At 42.4% G+C, this 18,908-nt stretch overlaps 1 protein-coding gene across 1 annotated transcript; it reads right to left on the reverse strand.

The window, feature by feature from the left end:
• Nucleotides 1–3,031: 3,031 nt before the first annotated feature.
• On the reverse strand, nt 3,032–18,588 carry rap2aa (RAP2A, member of RAS oncogene family a). The gene is made up of 2 exons (XM_083996601.1): nt 17,680–18,588; nt 3,032–4,146 (listed from the first exon to the last, which is right to left on the reverse strand). The coding sequence occupies exons 1-2, from the start codon at nt 17,991–17,993 to the stop codon at nt 3,909–3,911; spliced, it is 552 nt and encodes a 183-aa protein (XP_083852727.1). The 5' UTR covers nt 17,994–18,588; the 3' UTR covers nt 3,032–3,908.
• Between the last annotated feature and the right edge of the window lie 320 nt (nt 18,589–18,908).

Consider the following 18,908-nt stretch of genomic DNA (forward strand, 5'->3'; position numbering starts at 1 on the left):
TAGCTTGTTGATAGTAAGGAATTATAGATGTTCACAAATACAATACTGCTTACAGCTACGTTATAGTCCACAGAGACAATTATCAAACTTGTATACTGGGGCATCATTTAGCTCAGTTGGTGGAGTGGGTGCCCTATGTGCAGAGGCTCCTCACCGCAGCCGGCCCTGGATCGAATCCCGACTCGGGCAGCGCTTTGCTGCATGCCATTCCCCCTCTCTCTGCTTCCCCATTTCCTGTCTGTCTCAACTGTACTGTCCATTGATATACTTTAAAAAAAAAACTACTCTAACATTATACGTATCCATACTTCTGCCAAATAAAGGGACGTAAAACAAAGTCTAGTGTAATACAGTCTAGAGTCTGTACTCTTCAATCATAACATCACCATGCTTTTACTCTGAAATCAAAGTCATCTTCCTCTCCAAACTGGCCTCTGTGACCCCTGCCCTACAATTTATTTTCTCAGTGTTTTTTTTTTGTCTTTAAGCGTCATTCTGAAGAAAAGAAAATAACGAGGGTTTTTTTCCATATTGTAAGCTAAATTGCTTCTACTGTACTGGACAGTAGAATCTGAGCAGACATGACATTTTAACAGAGATAAAAACGTCTGTTATTTTGTTGGCCTATCCCATGAGTGTCAGCCAAAGTAGAGCTTTACAAGCCTCATAGGAGCTGTGGTCGCTGAATGCTACAAAAACAGTTTGGTTATCTTTAGCTCAGGCTTTAGACAGATCATTCCCTGTTGCCTAAAATGCTGGAAAAAAAGAGATCCAAACAAATAGTTGATTAGAAGTATATGGGGAGTTTGCGTGGAGGGCACGAGTACACAACCCTTCTCATCCTTAACTGAAGAGGGGGAGGGCAAACAAGGCAAACATGTCAGAGCTGGCGTCAATTTAAATCCAGTCTTTATGACATCAGGCTGAAAAAGGGGATCAGGCCATAGAGTTACTTGTTATTATTAGAGGGGAAAGACAAGGCTGGCACATTGACAGAGCTCCTAAATTACTGACAGTTTCATTTAATTTGGAGCCTCACATAGCCACCTAGAGTGACAATACTGACATATTCAGACCAGGCCAGGCCTTTAAGGAGCCCACAGCTGAGACTGAGTGAGCCACTGTCAGACCCAGTAAAACCAAAGAGCTGTATACCTTGGCTGGGCCTAGCTGGAATATGAGCAGCAGTGCCTATGTTTGGACGTCTTTCTTGAGTCTGACATTCCTGCAAAACCACCAAAAGAATACGTGTAAGGGAGAGGAAGACAGTGCAGCCTGGGGCTACCGAGCTCAAGAGGAAGCTCTCCTCGGTTATCTTCAATGTCAGAACCGCAGCGAGCAGCATGACGACTCCATCGCTCTTGCGTCAAGCCAAGGAGAGAGGGGGCTACCAAAAAGTACCACCACCTCTCTCATTGGCTTCAGCTGAGAGCGGACAGATGCCACTGGACCAAAAACAACATAGGAAGAAAACAGGATGATTGTGTTGTTGCTTGTTCAAAATACAAGAAAAGGAGCTGGACAAAGCTTATGATGATGAAGATCCAAGAGAGAGGCATCACAGTGTATTCTATGTAGAAATGTTTGATACATCTTATATCTGTGTCTCATGCTCAGCAATAGCTTACTATTCAAATTGAATTTAGCATAAAGCGTACAGTGTTACAAAACACAAACAAACTGTAGTAGCATCTGTGGTGCTTGCACCTGTGTAGTCATGATGCTGTCTTCAATTGTCTTCAGTCCTCTTTGCCCTGCTGTTGTTACGATGTGTTTCAGCTCTTCCTGTGCTCACCTCCTCTGTTCAGCTGTGAACATCTGGGATTTACTGTATAGGAGATGTTAGACAATGCTAGATTCCTTTTAAAAATATTATGCTTTTTTAAAATCTAAATGTACCAGATGAGTCACACTACAGCTGAAACAGAAGCTGCAGTAGATGTGGGGCTTTAACTTCTATTTCTCAGTCAGCTCTCACCAACTTACATGGCTGTGTGGATGTCATCTGTGACCAGGCGTGCTGCTGAGCTCCCAGGGACCGGTTGTGGTGGATGTGGATTAGCTGCCTCCATGAGACCCAGGGAAGGCATCGCAGCATCAGAAAGCAGAGGGCGGATGCAAGGTCATCCTCGCCTGCAGCAGGAGTCCTCCCAACATGTGTTAGTGCTGCTTTGCAACAGGTGAAGAAATGAGAAAAAACTAAAGCTAACAAAGAAAAGACACAACTTTACACAACAGAGGAATGAACATGTCGGTCCATTCGCTTTCATTCCACTCAGAGTTTGGTAGCCTCAGTGTAGTGTTGAACGCACTTTTATTGTTTAGGTGTCAAATGTAACAGTGTCACCATTCAGAGAGGGAATAAAGAGTAAATGGTCACATAAAAAAATATAAAATCAACAATGAAAATGGTTACACAGGGAAAGTCTGGTTCCCGTGGCAACATAGATGTACAGTTGAGACAAAATGTCCAGATCCAGACGTTGTATGTGTTTGGTTTGCACATTTCCACAGCCTATATTAATCTCAAACAATAAGAGTCCTTTTTTGTTTACTAGCCATGCATACAGTTGACAAATCCACATGTGTTGAGTCAGTGTCTTCATAGGAGCTGGCACTTTTCAATACAAAATATTTACACTACCATTTATTATTCTTATCATCATCACCTTCGTTGTTTCTATTTGTTACTATGGATTTGAATACTCTGAGCACATAAAGTATGGGATAAGGATGTTGAAACGCTTGAGCACCCCATTTCATATTGATCCCAGTGGTGAGGAGAAAAAAAAGAAGAAGAAGAAAAAAAAGCAAAGTATGACAAATGTTGGCATCTTCACTTTTTAAATGTCACCCATTCCTGAAGAGAGTTTAGAGAGATCGTCTGTAGAGATATTCAAACACTGAAAAGAGACCGAACTGTTTGCCCCATCAGGATGAAGCAGTTAGTTATACTACTACTCAGCAATCTGCTGCGAGTCCCCCCGCCCCACACCACCACCACCACCACCACCACCACTTCCCCCAAGAGGAAAACAAAACATCACACGATATGTGACTCTGCTATGTTTACTATTATATCTCAAAGTGAGAAAATAGGAAAGAGATGACTGCACCAAATGTTTCAAGAAAAGACACTGACTTATCCACCATTTTCTCTCCATTCCTTTTTTTTTTTTAAACAGCTGGAAAAAAAAGAGTACGTATAACAAAATGGAGGTGCTTTCAGGTCACCTCTTTGGTTCAGCCCTGTGATGAGTAGAAAAACCTCCAACAGACCACTACGCAGACAAAGCTGGGAGAAAAAAGTGCATATACTGCAAATCAAATACTCCTTAATGTCTGAAATAACTGGATCCCAGGAATCTGTTATTGGGTTAGTGTACAGTAGCTACTGAGTCATGGTAATAGTAATAATCACAATAATAATAATAAAAATGTATGTGAAACAGACAAACCCAGGAGAAAACATTTCCTTACTCGTTTATATCAGATTGTTTAACAACCTACTGTATAGAGTAGTGATCCTGATGTGTGACTCTTTGCTGATGAGAGGATGAAAACGGACAACAAAAGAGTGTAACATAAGGCGAGGGCACGTTCCTTTTTGTCATTTGTCAAATTTCTCTTGCAGCAAGTTCCTGGCATTCCTCATTCAGAACGTATTCATTACTCACATGTCGTTATTAATAATCATGTCACTGTAGATTTTATGCTCCATAGAGTTAACATCCATTGCGTTCAACCATGAATTTATCTTCCGTTTAATTGGCATGTGCATGTGTGTGTGTTTGAGTGTGTGTGTCCGAGTGTCTATCCCTCTGTTTGCGAGTTGTAAGTAGGTTTTTTTTTTTCCTTTTTTTTTTTTGTTTGTTTTTTGCCTGGCCTGTTCCTGGAGGCCCCCGGGGCTATTGTATATTGCAAGATGAGCAGCAGGGGTCATCCTTGTCTGGCTGGGCGGCGTAGTCCATCTGCCGAACGATCTCAGCGAACAGTTCGTCTACCATGGTTTTGCTTTTGGCTGATGTCTCCATGAACGGGCAGCCCCACTCCTCGGCCAGGGCCTGGCCTTCGCTGGACGACACCTCCCGCTCGCTCTCCAGGTCCACCTTGTTCCCCACCAGGATCACAGGAACCTTCTCGTACCTGATGGGACAGACACAGAACGCATGAATGAGACTCAGCAAAAACTGGTGAAGGAGCAATCAGTGTGTTTTTTTTTTGTGTGTGTCCTTGCATTTTTCCTGAACTTACAGTTTAACAGGCAATTACCCTTTCAGAACTTTGTAATAATGCATGCTTTATGCTTCAAAGGCTTTTAATTGCACTGCTGAATAAACCTTTACACTTTGCATGAGAAAATCCTTCACTTAATGCTATTATTTAATTATCCATAATCCATAAACCACATCCACACCACTGAAATACGACCCCCTAAAACAGTCGTCCAAACAGTCTTTCTCTGAATAGCAACAAAAGACAGATCTAATTTCATTCATTTATTTTCTTGACCTGATATGCCCTGTTAAATAGAGCCAAGGAGAATTAGGCAAAAGACAGAGAAGCGACCTGATTGGGTCACATTCACACTCTGAATCTGAGTAATAGATGAAATTAATAATGCAACAGTTGGTAAAAACTCTCATACAGCCATTAACACTTAAAAATCTTGATATATGTTCAATATATTAAAGCAGAAGTAAGCGATCCGGTCGTTTTGGCTAACTTCTTGTCAGCCGATGGAGTTAGCAGTTCCCGCCCTCGTCCCTACGTCACCACATTCACGCGCATCCCTTGGCTGCACACACAGAGAGGACCGCCCCTTTATGCCGTTCTCTCTCCTCAATGGATAAAGGTTGTAGGATACAAGGAAAGTTTTCTCCTCGGTTTACAGCAGAGCAGAGTGACTGACAGACCCGTGTTTCAGACCAAACACTCTATGTAAGTGATTACCGTCGGAAGATATAACTATTTAAGACAAAAATTCAGCTTACTTCTGCTTTAACTGTGGTGTTAAAAAAACAAATAATGAAAAATACTTTGGGCCAAAATCTTACATTTTTTAAATGTATCTAGTGTCCTAGAGCTAATGATGTGATCAAGATTATATGGAATGAGTAATATATTATCATCCAGTCCTATGATTTACAGACAACAGATAAATATAAAAATGGCATTTAACTTTTAGACATTCTCTGGCTGTAGTTTGTGTTTTGAGAAAGTTCAACTTTAGTTTGCAAACCATACTTGAGTGCCAAAAGAGGAAAAACATCCAACAGTTTTCTTTTTCTTTTTGGTATAATGACACTTGGAAACTTCCCAGTGGTGAATTACAGCCAGATTCTGGTAAAGAGTGAAGCTGAATGAAAAGAAAAAGAGTCAGTCTTAGCAAGACACGGAGATTTTATCTACATTTAATTGCAAATAAAATCAAGTTACCATGCCAGTCGCCTGCACCTTTTATTTCTTATGCTTATATAGCATATTTCATGACATGTAAACTGTTATATCATATCTCTCTGATGTGTTTTTCTCATTGTTGTAGTGATTTGAATGAATGTCCATACAAAATAATACTGAAAATATAAGTTTAACAACTCACTCTGAAACTAATTTCTTATCCGACATCTGTCCGACTCAATCTTACCTGTCACTTCTGTATTTTCCCTCATAGAGGGTAAGGAAGGATGTTTACTATATTTTTTTCTTTTCTTCAACAGAAAGCTGTATTTTTGGATGCTTGAAGACATTTGGCTGGGAAATCAATTCAAATAGATCTGCTTAAAAAAATAATCATGTGTTCAGTTTCTGGTGAGGATGAGGATTAAGAATAAGTGAAAACAGAGAAAACATCTGCTCTTCTTAGGAAAATCAAACGCGGGTTGTTTTTGAAAAGTATACTCAGCACCACAACATCAGTGTGGCTGTTTCCAAGATCATGCACAAGATCACAAGCATTAGCAAGAAAAAGCTCAGTTGGGTGCAACATATGTGCTTACTGGGTGGGTGGGTGGACAGCCAAAATGGAAAGAAAATTATGTGTTTTTTTACTTTCATGTACACATGGTCGTTGACTGTGGGATGAAGTTTTTCATAATAAACCAGGGCAGCACCTTCTTTCTGTGTGGTGCTAAACACTGGAACCTTCTCACCGCCCACCCTGCCTTGTGTACTGCATGCAGCGTGTCTAAAGCCTGACCCAGTGGAGAGCAGGAAATGAGTCGTATAGCTCTGACCCCTGAGGATAGGAAGTTCTCATAATCTTTTGAGCTCTGAACTCCCTGCCATGTTGCTGGGGCACAACATGTCACTGTGGAACTGGACTACTTTGTGGGCAGCCAGAGGAGAGATGGTCAGTTCGACTAAATAGGCTACTGGTACTGCACTATAATTATTAAGAGGAAGGGCTCTGGAGCAGTATGGTATGGTAGGCATCTGAGCCTGTTTGTACACATCGGACGAGATAAGAAAGATCAAGAACATCAGAGAGATTGCAGATCATGCTTATTCACATCCTCTGGTAAACAACAGGTTATTTCTTTCATCCTTTTAGGCTTGCGAGGAAGAGCTTTCCATCTGTTTGACCCACGGTATGAACTGTGTTTTAATGTCTCTATGAAATACACAAGCTTCTAAATTATTTATAGAGTTAAAAAGAAATCATCCTCATCCCTGATTGCCATGGTAACAGGTATACAAGGAAATGACTAATGCCCGGAGAGATAGGGCAACTGCAGAAGCAGCAAGTGTGATACTTTTCCCAAATCAGGCAGCCTGAGCATCTCGCAGAGGCCAGGGGCTGCAGGTTTCAGCATTAAATAAGCTTAAACCTACCGAGAATAGGAAGCCAACTTTGATCTAGTCATGAATACATTATACAGAGTGAACTTTAATCTCAATCCGGTCCTGTTCCCAGGATTGGCTCGCCAGCCGAGAGGAGCTACCAGGATTTAAGAGATGATCACAAAGGTTGGTCGGTATGTTCCTCCTCAAAGCTCCAAGGCAACTTGAATGAGAAAGTACAGCATACAGGGCCCAGGTCTCATTCACTGCATTCCTGGTGTCTATAAAAACAGCAAGGCCGTGATTTTCCTCACAGCTATTCTGGACCACTTCTAGCTGGCGGTAGGCAGCTTTTGCCTAGAACCTTGCATTCCCTTTTCCACCTTCAATGAAAAAGAAAGCCTCAACAGAAATGTTGTTGAGCAGCTTGAAAAGCAGATCCTTTACTTTTATAGCTGCACACACTTAGGAGAAGCCAGGGGGGGCTCAGCATTTAGCAGGGGTGATGGCACCATTTGGGTGTCTCCTCTTTTCCCCCGGGCTGTTGTTTTAACTCAAATCTCCTGCTTTAAATCTCTTTCGGAGGCCTGTGGCCACCTAACTATCTTATATATTATCTACCATCACATGCTGTTTCAGCCTAGCTCTCACTTTGCTGCCCCAAATGTCTCTTGTTCCAGAAAAACAGTTCAAAATGTTTGGTATCTGAGCTCTGTGTATGGAATCAAGGTTTTAAAATATAAATTAAAAGCAAAGCATCAATAGTATCAATTATATATACAGTATAACAATATCAAATGAGGTAGCATATTATTCTGTTGTCTACTGTATTAATGATTCGGTCTGTACAATACATGAGCAAAAATGTTCATACAATTACTTCAATCACAGACAATATGCAACTCTAAAATAATACCAAAGGGAAATAAAAAATAACATGAATACATCACCCCTCCCTAGTCAAAGAAAACAAAGAAAGGATACCATAGTGAGATAAAAACACACGCACGCATACAAACACACAGAAACAAAGGGCCAGCATGACTGTGAGTGCTTAAAAGCTTACACCATTGCTGGCCCACTGCTGTTCCAAGCAGTATACTTTATATAATAGTTTAGCATTACTTTTATGAGCTGGAAACACCTTTACTCTCTCCATATATTGGAATGCCTCTGTTGCCGTTTTAAATGATACTCAGCCTGGAGAGGTGTACCATGAAGATGATGCTGGTGCAATATGGGGCTTTGCATTCTTTGACCACATGTTTCTGTGCTAATATACTGTATGAGCAGTTTGGATCCAGTCAGCATCAGTCAGAGTGAGGTCACTCAGTGCTGAGGGGTCGGCCAAAATAAACAGTCATAAACCAGAACTCCCAAATTTTGGGGGCAGCTTCAAAGCTTGTGCGCTTGAGTACCATCCTTATCATGACACCTGCAGCACTCTAAACTGTCCACCAATCCCACCTTATTCAATCTGGATGGTGTCCAGTAGATTCTATTTATAATTTTGAATTGGATCAGCCTTGTTCGCAGCTCCCTTGACATTTTCTCCAACTCCTTAAAATTCTACTCCACTCTCCCTCTGTAAATGATTCCTTTAGGTCATTTCCCATGTTGATTTAAGGGAAAAAATATTGGAGTCTGAGGGCGTACGGATCATAGAATAGTAGGCAGAGGCTTCATGACCACGTCTAAAATTTTTAGGACCTCTTCAAGAAAGTCAGAACTTGAGGGGGCTATTAAGGGAGAGCCAAAACGGTGAGCCAAACGTTTGTAGGCGTTTGAACTGCAAATACTTTCAAAATTCTGTGTGAGGTCAAATTCCTGTCTTTGAGCTTCAAAAAATGATACAAGTCCCCCCAAAAAATGATAGCAGACCTTCCAGAGGAATGAATGATTTTTCCATATGCAGCTTGGGATTCCGCCAGAACCAAGCAGACCTATGACAATATAGGTCAAATTTAAGGGTCCAAGCTACTCTCTTCCACCCCCATTACATGCGGGTTGAAGCAGAATGTGGCCAATCATAATGTAGAGTAGTTGTGATGCGGTTCAGTTCAGAGAGTGAAAGCATAAAGGTAATATATCAGGCCTCCCTTGTCAACGGGCCTCTGTAGTAGATTGTTTCAAGTAGTGTAAAGGAAGTCTAACTGGGAGAGTCTGTGGTAGGTTGTTACGTTTCAGAGTGCAATTCTTTTTTTCTTTTTTCTTTACTCTAAAGTATTATATTCTATAAAAACAAGTGAGGTGAGGCAAAAGTGATTGATTGAAATAGGGAACTGGGGCACTTATAGTAATTGTAATAGAGGGAGCCTCAGACTTTGTCCAGGTCACTTTATAACCTGAGATGGATCAGAACCTTTCATTAATTTTAAATAGGGATAGAAAAGAGCTGCCTTTCAGGGTCTGTTACAAACAAAAGAATATTGTCAGGATAGAAGATCAATTTATAACATTTGTCAGTGGTATGAATCCTGAGAAATGTGGATTCTCTATGGATAGCTAGTTTTAAAGGCAACTGTGAAACGGCCCCCCTGCCTGGTGCCCCTTCCAAGTTCAAATGACAGAAGAGATGATGCCATTGGAAAGCACAGATGCTGTGAGAAGGGTACATCAGACTAATCCAATCTATAAATGTTTTGCTGAAACCAAAACATTCCAGGGTGGAGAACAGATAATTGCCACTCAAGCCTGTCAAATGCCATTTTGGCATCCAGCAAGATAACAGCAATAGTCATGTTGGCCTGAGCTTCCCACATAAATATCCACAAATCCTCTAATGCTGTTTACAGACAAGGGCAAGTTGCTGATGAATCCAACCTGGTCAGAATGTCAAAGCCTTGTCCAAACAGTTTGCTAATATTTTATATATCATCATACTGTCACAGGAGGTTACACTAATAGGTCTGAAAATGTTTCCACATAAAGGGGCCTAGCCTTCTTTTGAAATAAGGGTAATGATAGCCTCAGACAAAGGGGAAAGAGGTTTCTATCAAATGTTTAATCTTTTATGAACCAACAGTCCAATTACATTCAGTTTAATACAAGGGAAGACCAAGAAAACTGGTCACAACTGCACAGTTTTCTGCACAATTTTCTGTTAACTGATGACAGTATCAGTTAATTCACTAATTGTTTCAGCTCTATACAATAGGAATTATCACCATTATCATTATTCTGAAATTATATCTTCAGCTTGAAGGTGTTAAACCCCAGACAAGATAAAAATGAATGTAGATTCTCAATCTACTGGTGACATGTAAAACAGAGCTGCTGTTACCGGAGCTTCCCACACATCAAACCTCAAGTATAACAAACTAACTGTAGTTATCATGGATGTCCCATATAGCAGAAGGAATTCAAGAAAAGTCAATTCCAAAAAGTTGTATCAAACATCAAAGTGCGTTGTGTGTATTTTCTTCTTTTAACCATAGAGGAGGATTTGACTCGGTCTGCTGTATGCAAGTTAAACAGCCTCATTTAGACCTCATCATAACAGGAGCACAGCACAAAGACATCTGGTACCAAAGGAGACGGTCTATATATAGTCATAATAACAGAGGAGGAAACCGGCAGTCCCAAGAGGTGTGAGATGGTGGCTGCCACGGATACTGAGGCTCCCAGGGCCTCAGTACAAAGGGTGTCAGCCACACTGTGTGTGGACTTAACAGTGGGTGATGCAAGGAAGCAAGGCTTGTCCATGACACAGAACACATACAGAGCTGTTTACATGGTTTGGACACGAGTCTTAAAAGACAAGCGAATAACTGAATCTGGTTATGTTGGTGCTGTGACACAAACAGCACAAACAACATGTCATGCTTTAGCCTTCAGCCTGTGAGCCTGACGGCGCCCGCACTGGAGCACTCTGACTGCAAACACCCATGTGAGCTCGCCCAGACACACCTTATCTATAATGCATGATGCATCAACTCACATAGGCCTTGCTGACGGACGGTGGAACCTGGCTGCCCAAGAGTCTCTGGATTTGACTCCAGCCAACACTGTCAGGATGAGGGAGAAAACAGGCTGTGAGCTGGGCCTCCTCCCAAAAGCTCTTTTGAGGAGGGTCTTCAGTTTAGACAGTGGGGAGAATTCAGCTGAGTCAGAGAGTTGCTATAAGCTCCTCTCTTTTGGCACAAAACCGGGACAAAGACAGACTTAATCAGGAATAGCTTCGTAAAGAGTCTTTTGTAAACACGCCACACCAACCACATGCAGATTTCTGCTTTTTAAATGAATCAGTGAAGAAGGAGAGAAAAAAAAAGACAAAATCACAACTTAGTCTCTTTTGGATTCTCTGAAGGTTATAAAAACAATGCTTTGCTTCCTCTTACCTTCAAAATCTGATGTTATTCACAGATGGTAAAAACAGTGGCCAAGAAACGTCAAAATGGACAAGATAAATGAGTACTGAGACAGACTCTACAGTCATCCTTGGATCTGATGTATTACAGCAATAATGTAGCAGACTACGAGCTCCCTGGGGGTAATTATGCCGTCTGAAACAAATTCCTCCTCTTACTGTACAAAGTACAAGGCTGAAAATCTGAAATTCAAAGTGTCATTAAATCAAAAAAATGTGTTCAGGGCGCTTTTCCATGAGGGAGAGGTAATAAAGGAGAGGAGGAAGCATAGAGAGTAGTTCACAGACTCATTTGTAAGTTTTATAGCAAAATATGGCAAAGGTGACATGTTCTACCTTCTCAGCGGAAGTCTGATACTTTACACCGAGCATATTATTCCAGTATTGACTACACTAACATCAGAGAGTACGGAAAATACTGTAAACATGAAGTCAAAATGTTTCATGAAAAACTACCAACACAGTACACGCATCAATCATTTCATTAGGAGTACTAACACTGGGCAGTTTTGTTTTAAAACCCCCTAAATTCTTTGTCGATTTCACAATATGTTGAAAACTTTCCTTTGAGACTCTGCTCCATGTTGACATGATTGCATCACATCGTTTCTGCAAATTTGTCAGCTGAACATTCATACTGCCAATCTCCTGTTCTCCCACATCCCAGCATATGCTTGACTGGATTCAGATCTGATGACTGAAGAGACCACTGAGGTTCATTGAAGCTTATTGGCATGTCCACGTTTGAGAAGACTTAAGTTATTTTATCCATTCTAGAAAATAAGGGCAGAGAGATTTTGAAAATGTAAGTGCACAATTTTTCATATCTCAATACTCTCAACCATTTTTACGGTAAAGTATAGTAAATAGCCTACATGAAAAAGCAGGTGCACTGGGGCTCCTAATAAAGTGCTTGGTGAGTTGGATCAGGCTTCACAACACTGAGGAGCTTATTAGCTGCCTGTTTTTCACTCTACAGGGAACTTTTTCTTTCACAAACACCCAGTGTATTACTTAAATAACAAAGCTGTAAACCACTTATGTCTACACAGCCGGCAGCCTAGCTGTTTTGTTTTTTAAAATAATTCTTTTTTATTATATTTCACACTTATTCATGGTAACAGCTTATAGCCCATTTCAGGTTTTGAGAATCAATATTTTGTCACCAATGAGCGAACACTGCTCGACATCTTCATCCTTTGTGAACAGTTTTGTGCTTCAGTAGAGGATGTTTAAAGACAGAGCTGAGCTCTTGTAAACTTGTAAAGTGACATGGAGCTACTGTAGCCTACGTGCTTTTATATACAGTGCCTATTTCTAGACACTTTGGATGCTTAAAGACTTGCCCAAGGAATAGTTGAATATTTGTGAAATGCATTCAGAAGTTTTCTTGAGAATAGACGAGGATATTGACACCATTTGCAGTGAGCTGTAACTGTGCAGTAAGCTACAGCGTTCAGCCTGTTAGCTTAGAAGAATAAACAGACCAAACACAACCTGCTTAAAGATAACCAAGTATGCCAAACAGCACCAAAAGCTTGCTGATAACTGGTATATCTGGTGAGGCAACAAACGGAAACTCTGCACCTGAAATGGTCTGACTCATAACTCTTGGCAAACAGAAAGCGAAGCTGTCTCTATTGTTGTTTTAATGTATTTTACTACAAAACTGCTGATAAAGCACAACTTGACGCTTGAGCAACACCATGGCTCCCTGAAGGTTTGCTAACTCCCACTGAAGGTTGTGGTGTGGAATGATGACTTCATCTTGAAACTAACAATATTTAGTCTTTTTAGCACATGAGATGTAGGCTACTAGATTCTCAAATATAAGCCTGGGCTTCTATTTGCTTCAAGCCGAACTGACTCGACTTATATTTGAGACTAATTTTGACCAAATCTGATGCTCAGCAAAAATAGAAAATCCTTAATTTGCTCTATTCTTACTGTTTAAAAGAGTAAGAGAGGGAAAGAGCCGAACCGGAGCCCGCTTTTATTTAGAAGCTTAATCGGCACCGATTAAACTTCTTTTAAATAATTGTGTGTTCCGCCATAGACTGTATGCTTTTTCCTTGGGTCAGTTGGAGTTCTCAACGGGCCGGGTCTGGCCGAACAACACGACCGGACACGCTGGGTTCGGATTGAAAATATTTAGTAATTTGGGTTGTACCCGACCACAGGCTTCCTTTTTTTTTGGCCATGTTTGGGTCGTGAATTAATGCTTGTGAGTCCAGCCGCATCGGGTCCAGGCTTCAGCACCCGCATCGGGTCCAGGCTTCAGCACCCGCAGGTCAGACTGGGTCGAGTTTTAATTTCTAGATGTATTGAGAACTCTAGCACGAATGAAGCAGCTTAGAAACTGGTCAAATGGGTGATCGTGGGCTTTGAGAGGTTTGTACGTTCACAAGAACTAGCAGAAAATAGAAAGAGACCCGGCTTCTATTTGCTCAAACCAGCAGCCAGACCTGGCCAGTAAACGAGATCGGAAAAGGTTGGAGATTTAAGTGAACTTTGTTATGGTTTCAATTGGATAGCTCGCGCTTTATGTCTAAAATGTGCTTGTAATCTTTAGCTATTGAAACTAGCTTGCTAACTCCAGCATGCCAACGCTGACAAGCTGATACTTTGCAGGTAGGCTAATGTTTGCCATATTCACCAGCTTTAGGAGGTTACTTAGCATGCCAACATTTAGTTATTAACACTGAATGCATGGGACACTGAGACTGACAGAAATGTCACTGTCACAACTGCAATTATTTGATAAATTCACACACAGTTAATGTGAACAAATGTTAACTTCATGGCACTGGAAGAGAAGTCAGGGCATTGGTGGTTATCAGTAGGATTCATTGTGTGGGAACCATGAGTGTCTGTGCTAATTCTTAAATCAATGCATCCAATAGTTATTGAGATATTCCAGTATAGTGTCGGTGGCGGTGGGGGGAGTGGTAGACTGGCCAATTAACTGACCGACATTGCCATCCCTGGAGCTATATGTGACCTGTTTATTAGGGGTAAATTTACATAAGAAGCTCTCAGTATTTACACCCCTGTTCCTAGCATCTGCTGTGATTATAGTCCCACTATCTATAAACGAGCAGAGAAAACTTTCTTTCGACATTTTCCAGAGAGGACTGGGAGGGACTGCACTATGACCCAGCACTGTGGAGGGCCTTTAACACATAATTTCCAAAGCCAAGTCACCTCTTTGGTAACCACCACTGAACTTTAGTTTAGCTCTTTTGCCCAGTTTTCACAACAGACAAAGACACGTTTGAAAGAGGATCTTTCTGGGCGAACTGGTAGACTGCTGCTCCTACAGTTATTGATCTTAATCCCTTCAGCCACTTGGCACAGACAGGAACAATCCTGGAATGGCATCTCAACAGTTTGTTAGCTTTAGCGCAAAGGTTGAAATGACTGTGCAAATTTTAAACAAAAAGAGCAGCAAAGATATCAAACACTGCACACACCGCTGCAGGATGCCCATTTCTTCTTCTCCAACCTCTGACCGTGGTACTTCTATTGAAATGCTCTATTAAGTCACTTATTACAACACATCCCTAGTGTACAGTTTACTGCAGCTAAAAGTGAGGAGTGATGAGGTCTCCAGCAGACAGAGGCAAGCCGGGGTGTAATCATGTGCACCCATGGCCTCTGTGCTAGAGCCCGGCTGGGCCGCGAACAGCAGGCACTGATAGATGCTGACAGCGTTCAGAGTGAGAGCGACGCACAGCAGTGGCTCTGACCTGAGCGAACGCCGATATGGTCGTGACGGGTCACCAGTGTTTTGGCAGCTCGGAGGGACAAACAGGCCGGAGCAGCAGCGACAGCAGTATGAGGTTCAGGAGCAATCCGACTGCTGAGGTTTTACACAACAGCAGTTCACCAAAAGCAGACACTTGTCACTGCTGAAGCTGTGGTCCAAAAAACATTAAAGGAAAATTCCGACTTTTCTCAACACTGTCCTTTATATTTCGTGATGTTAGCTGAATACAAGTGGTTATTTGTGATCACCTGTGTCTTTCTGATGCCTCAGCTTATCTACTGCATTAGGTGTTTTTTCCCTACATTTCCCACAACGCCTTTCAACAAAACCCTGCAGAACATGCCTGGACTTGTTGCCTCTTCGGAGAGTGAGACTGTCTCAAATGGAAATGGTATTATCTTTATAAGTACAAGTGTTTCCTGTGTTGATCTTTGACAGTTATAGAAACTATAGAGTTACACAGTAAGTTCTGCTTACAACAGACCTTTCACTCACCAGCCACACTGTCTGGTTCTCCTGAGCCTATGATACCATATTAATTGAAAAGGGAAATGTATTTTGGTGACTCCTTTTTTTTTGTTTGCATCCCTGTGGCAGCATGTGTTGACTTTACCAAACGGTACATTTACAGCCTCTCAGGAACAGGAGTAATCGTTACGTATATAACCACAGTCAACGGAAGCTTTTAATGGCAGAAAACTTGTGTCTGTACATTTGAAAAAGCTGTAAACAAACAGCAGTACAGAGCGAGCCTCTCTTACACATAAACCATCAATTAAACGTTTCATGTTGCAAGGCTAGCAGCGAGTAAGGTCAGCTGTGTTAATGTTGGAGGGAAGATGCTGAGGTCTCTAAACCTCAGCTCTCAGAAAATTCTTTGATTCAGCTCTTCTTTGAGACTAATTACTGCAAAAAAAAAAAAATGAACAGAAATTCTCAGAATAACCAAAGAAAATATGTGTACTTCAAAAAAACTCCAGTAAAAGGAGAACAGCATACCGAATGTGGGTCAGAGTTTTATAACTGAATAAAAGACTATCCATGACCTGACATTCTTGAGGAAGTGCCACTTTTTCCAACTCAAACTCAAACTTTTAACACACAAAGAACAAGACAAGACATTATCTGTTATGTAGGTGAAACATGTGAGGTGTGATGCTTTGTGCAACACAAAATAAATGTTGCTGTGATATTAGAGATCAGCTACAGACTCAGTGTTGAGTGTGAAATCACAGAATAGCCTGGCTGCATCAACAACACACAGACACAAACACAGCATAGAGTGTATGTACCTCTCCACATTCTCAACTCATATGGGGGAAACATGTTGACCTCATTCTTTCATCCACAGATTTATAGGATTGTTTGGAAAAGGTGCATGTGGAAAAAAACAACTAAAACTAAAGGGAACAAACAAAGCAAACATCTTTACGAGGATTATTTCATTTTTGGGTGACAGGAATAGGCAGCACTGGCACAATTAAGAAACAACAACAACAACAACAACACATGATACAACTTAACTGTCCTTTTGCTGGGCACTATTCAATGTAATTAGCTATATCAGTTAAGAGTGTGAGCTCTGTAAGCTGGTTTTAATATGTTTCATCATTAGGCTGCTCTGTCTCAGCGGAGCCTATTGGCCTCCCTGCATTGACTGTAACACATCCACTGACACCTACCATGACTGATGGACCCACACAGCTCAAAGGGAAGTGCACAGTGCCTGCACATCACAACACAGGACCTGAGCTAAAGGACAGGGAGCAACCACCACTATTAATCATTTAATTAGCAGCATTTTTGACATAGTGTGTTTAGGATTTTATGAAGTGGTCTCACTGTTTCACCAGGTGCACGTACAGAAGGCTACAGTGTGCATGCACAGTACATTGGCCTCGGGCTAAGGAACACCAATACTGTGATGACACCATCACACAGCCTCAACTAACCTCTTCCATGTATCAATGAATCAGCAGCCCACTCCGGTGTCCTCGTATCAGGAATCATCCGTGTAACAGCACTCAGACATCAGACAATCTCACACTTCCAATTGTGTCGCTCTTCCTAAAGAGCTTGTGCAGCTTTTTAATTAAAAAGACTGCCTCTCCACTGCAGAAGCCGGGCTCATGCCAGCGTGCCTTCATCTAACCCCCCTACAGTATTTCTGAGCTGTGAGCCTCATTGGAGCCTTCTGCAGAGCACTGAATCCTGGGTATCCCTGAATATAGGTGTTTCACTGAGGTTGCAGCATCCGGCACAGAAGGCATTCAGGAGCTGCTTCAGCGGCGGCAAGCTTGGCAGATCTAGTAGCCTATGACTTGGAAGACAGGCTGGTCTTCAGCTCACAGTGGTGATGGATACGATGGGTCAGCGCTGCTGGTGCTTGTTAGGGAGCTGTCTAGACTGAAACTTGAAAAAAAAAAGTCTGCAGAAACACAAAAATGAGGATATACCCTAGAAATCACAAATGATTAGTTTTAGAGATGCCGGGACTGCACTGCAAGGACATTTTTTCCTGATAACAAGCATTGTGGGTGAGACCTGGAACACCAAAATAGAACAGGCATGTGGTGTTGTTCTGTAGTCTGCCCTGGAGATGCACAGCATCTCCATCCAAGCACAGTTCTCAGACCAGGCCTGTGCCCATCCTTCCACTACAAGGGGGCCAGGCAGGCCAGCATAATGTGTTCAGAATAACCCCTCCAACATCCATAGTTTCACTATTTTGACATTTTTCTTTTTGAGTTTCACCAACCTTTTCACTCTTATGATCTGATCCCTCATCGGTTTTATGTCCTGGAAGCTCTGCTGGTTGACAAGGCTGTAGACCAGTATGAATCCTTGACCGTTTTTGATGTAAAGGTCCCGCATGGAGGCGAACTGCTCGGTACCAGCGGTGTCAAGGATCTCCAACACCGAGGGCGAGGAGTCCACCTCGATCTCCTTGCGGTAAAAATCCTCTATGGTCGGGTCGTACTTCTCAATGAACGTCCCGGTGACAAACTGCACAGTGAGGGCGGATTTCCCGACCCCACCGCTGCCCAGGACCACCACTTTATACTCGCGCATCGTGGATTAAATCAAGTCGTTAACGTATCAATCTCCGCGCGTCATTGAAACGAACTCAAAATGTTCCCCGCACGAAATCACATTCACCATTCGTGTCCCATTTTGATCGGCTTGTCAATAATATAGTCTTTGCTCGCCGCTGCTCAGCTATGGCAGAGCACAAAGACTCGGTGCCCCAAGATGGATTTCATTGTAGAAATTCCCCCATGCAGGCCAGGCACTGACAGCTAGACGAGCATCCGAGGACCGCAACTGTCCGAAAATGTGCACGGGGAGGAGGAAAATATCGGCCGATGATGTGAACCGTTCGGGTTTTCATCTGCTTAGCTCACCCCTCTCTATGCATCAGAAAAAAACAAACTTGCTCCATCGAGGACACTGGAAAAACGCTGGGGTTTAAGCCCCTACAATGAACTGCAGGCGCAGATTTTCAAGCAGGAAGCCGCCGCGGAAAAACACCCGCATCGACTCAAAACTGTGTCGACACTTCATTAAAACAACTTGCATCTCTTTGTTTCTTTTTCACCATCGCTGGCATGTCTCCGTCTCTCCCCCGCTCTCCAGTGCAATCCCAGCCGCCATACTCTCGGGTGGAGACCCACGGCCGCTGCGTAACCAGCCGGTCCCCGCTCGGCTCCCGTACTGAGGTGGAGGTGGAGGGTAGAGGAGGAGAGGGAGGGGGGTAAGAAAAAAAACATACGGATCCTCCCACTCTCAGACGGATGTAGGAGCGGTCCAATGGCTGCCTCCGCTCTCCGTAAACCTCACTAGTGGCTGAATGGGGGGCCACGCGGAGGGAGCCAGTGAGAATCGGCGGCCACATTTCCGTTCATGTGTTAAAATTCCCATCATTCGGTTGCCCCAGTGACATCCCAAAGAGAGCTCGTCCAATCAGAGGCGACCCGGGGATGCGTA

This window comes from Trachurus trachurus, assembly GCF_905171665.1.
Source record: "Trachurus trachurus genome assembly, chromosome: 21".
Taxonomy (NCBI): Eukaryota; Metazoa; Chordata; class Actinopteri; order Carangiformes; family Carangidae; genus Trachurus; species Trachurus trachurus.

Bases quoted from the DNA above. Each gene is read 5' to 3' on its own strand.
- rap2aa (XM_083996601.1), bottom strand. From the start codon at position 17,993: ATGCGCGAGTATAAAGTGGTGGTCCTGGGCAGCGGTGGGGTCGGGAAA. The intron at 4,147-17,679 runs GTTGGTGAAACT...CTGTCCCATCAG, and splicing joins CAGATCATAAGAGTGAAAAG to GTACGAGAAGGTTCCTGTGA.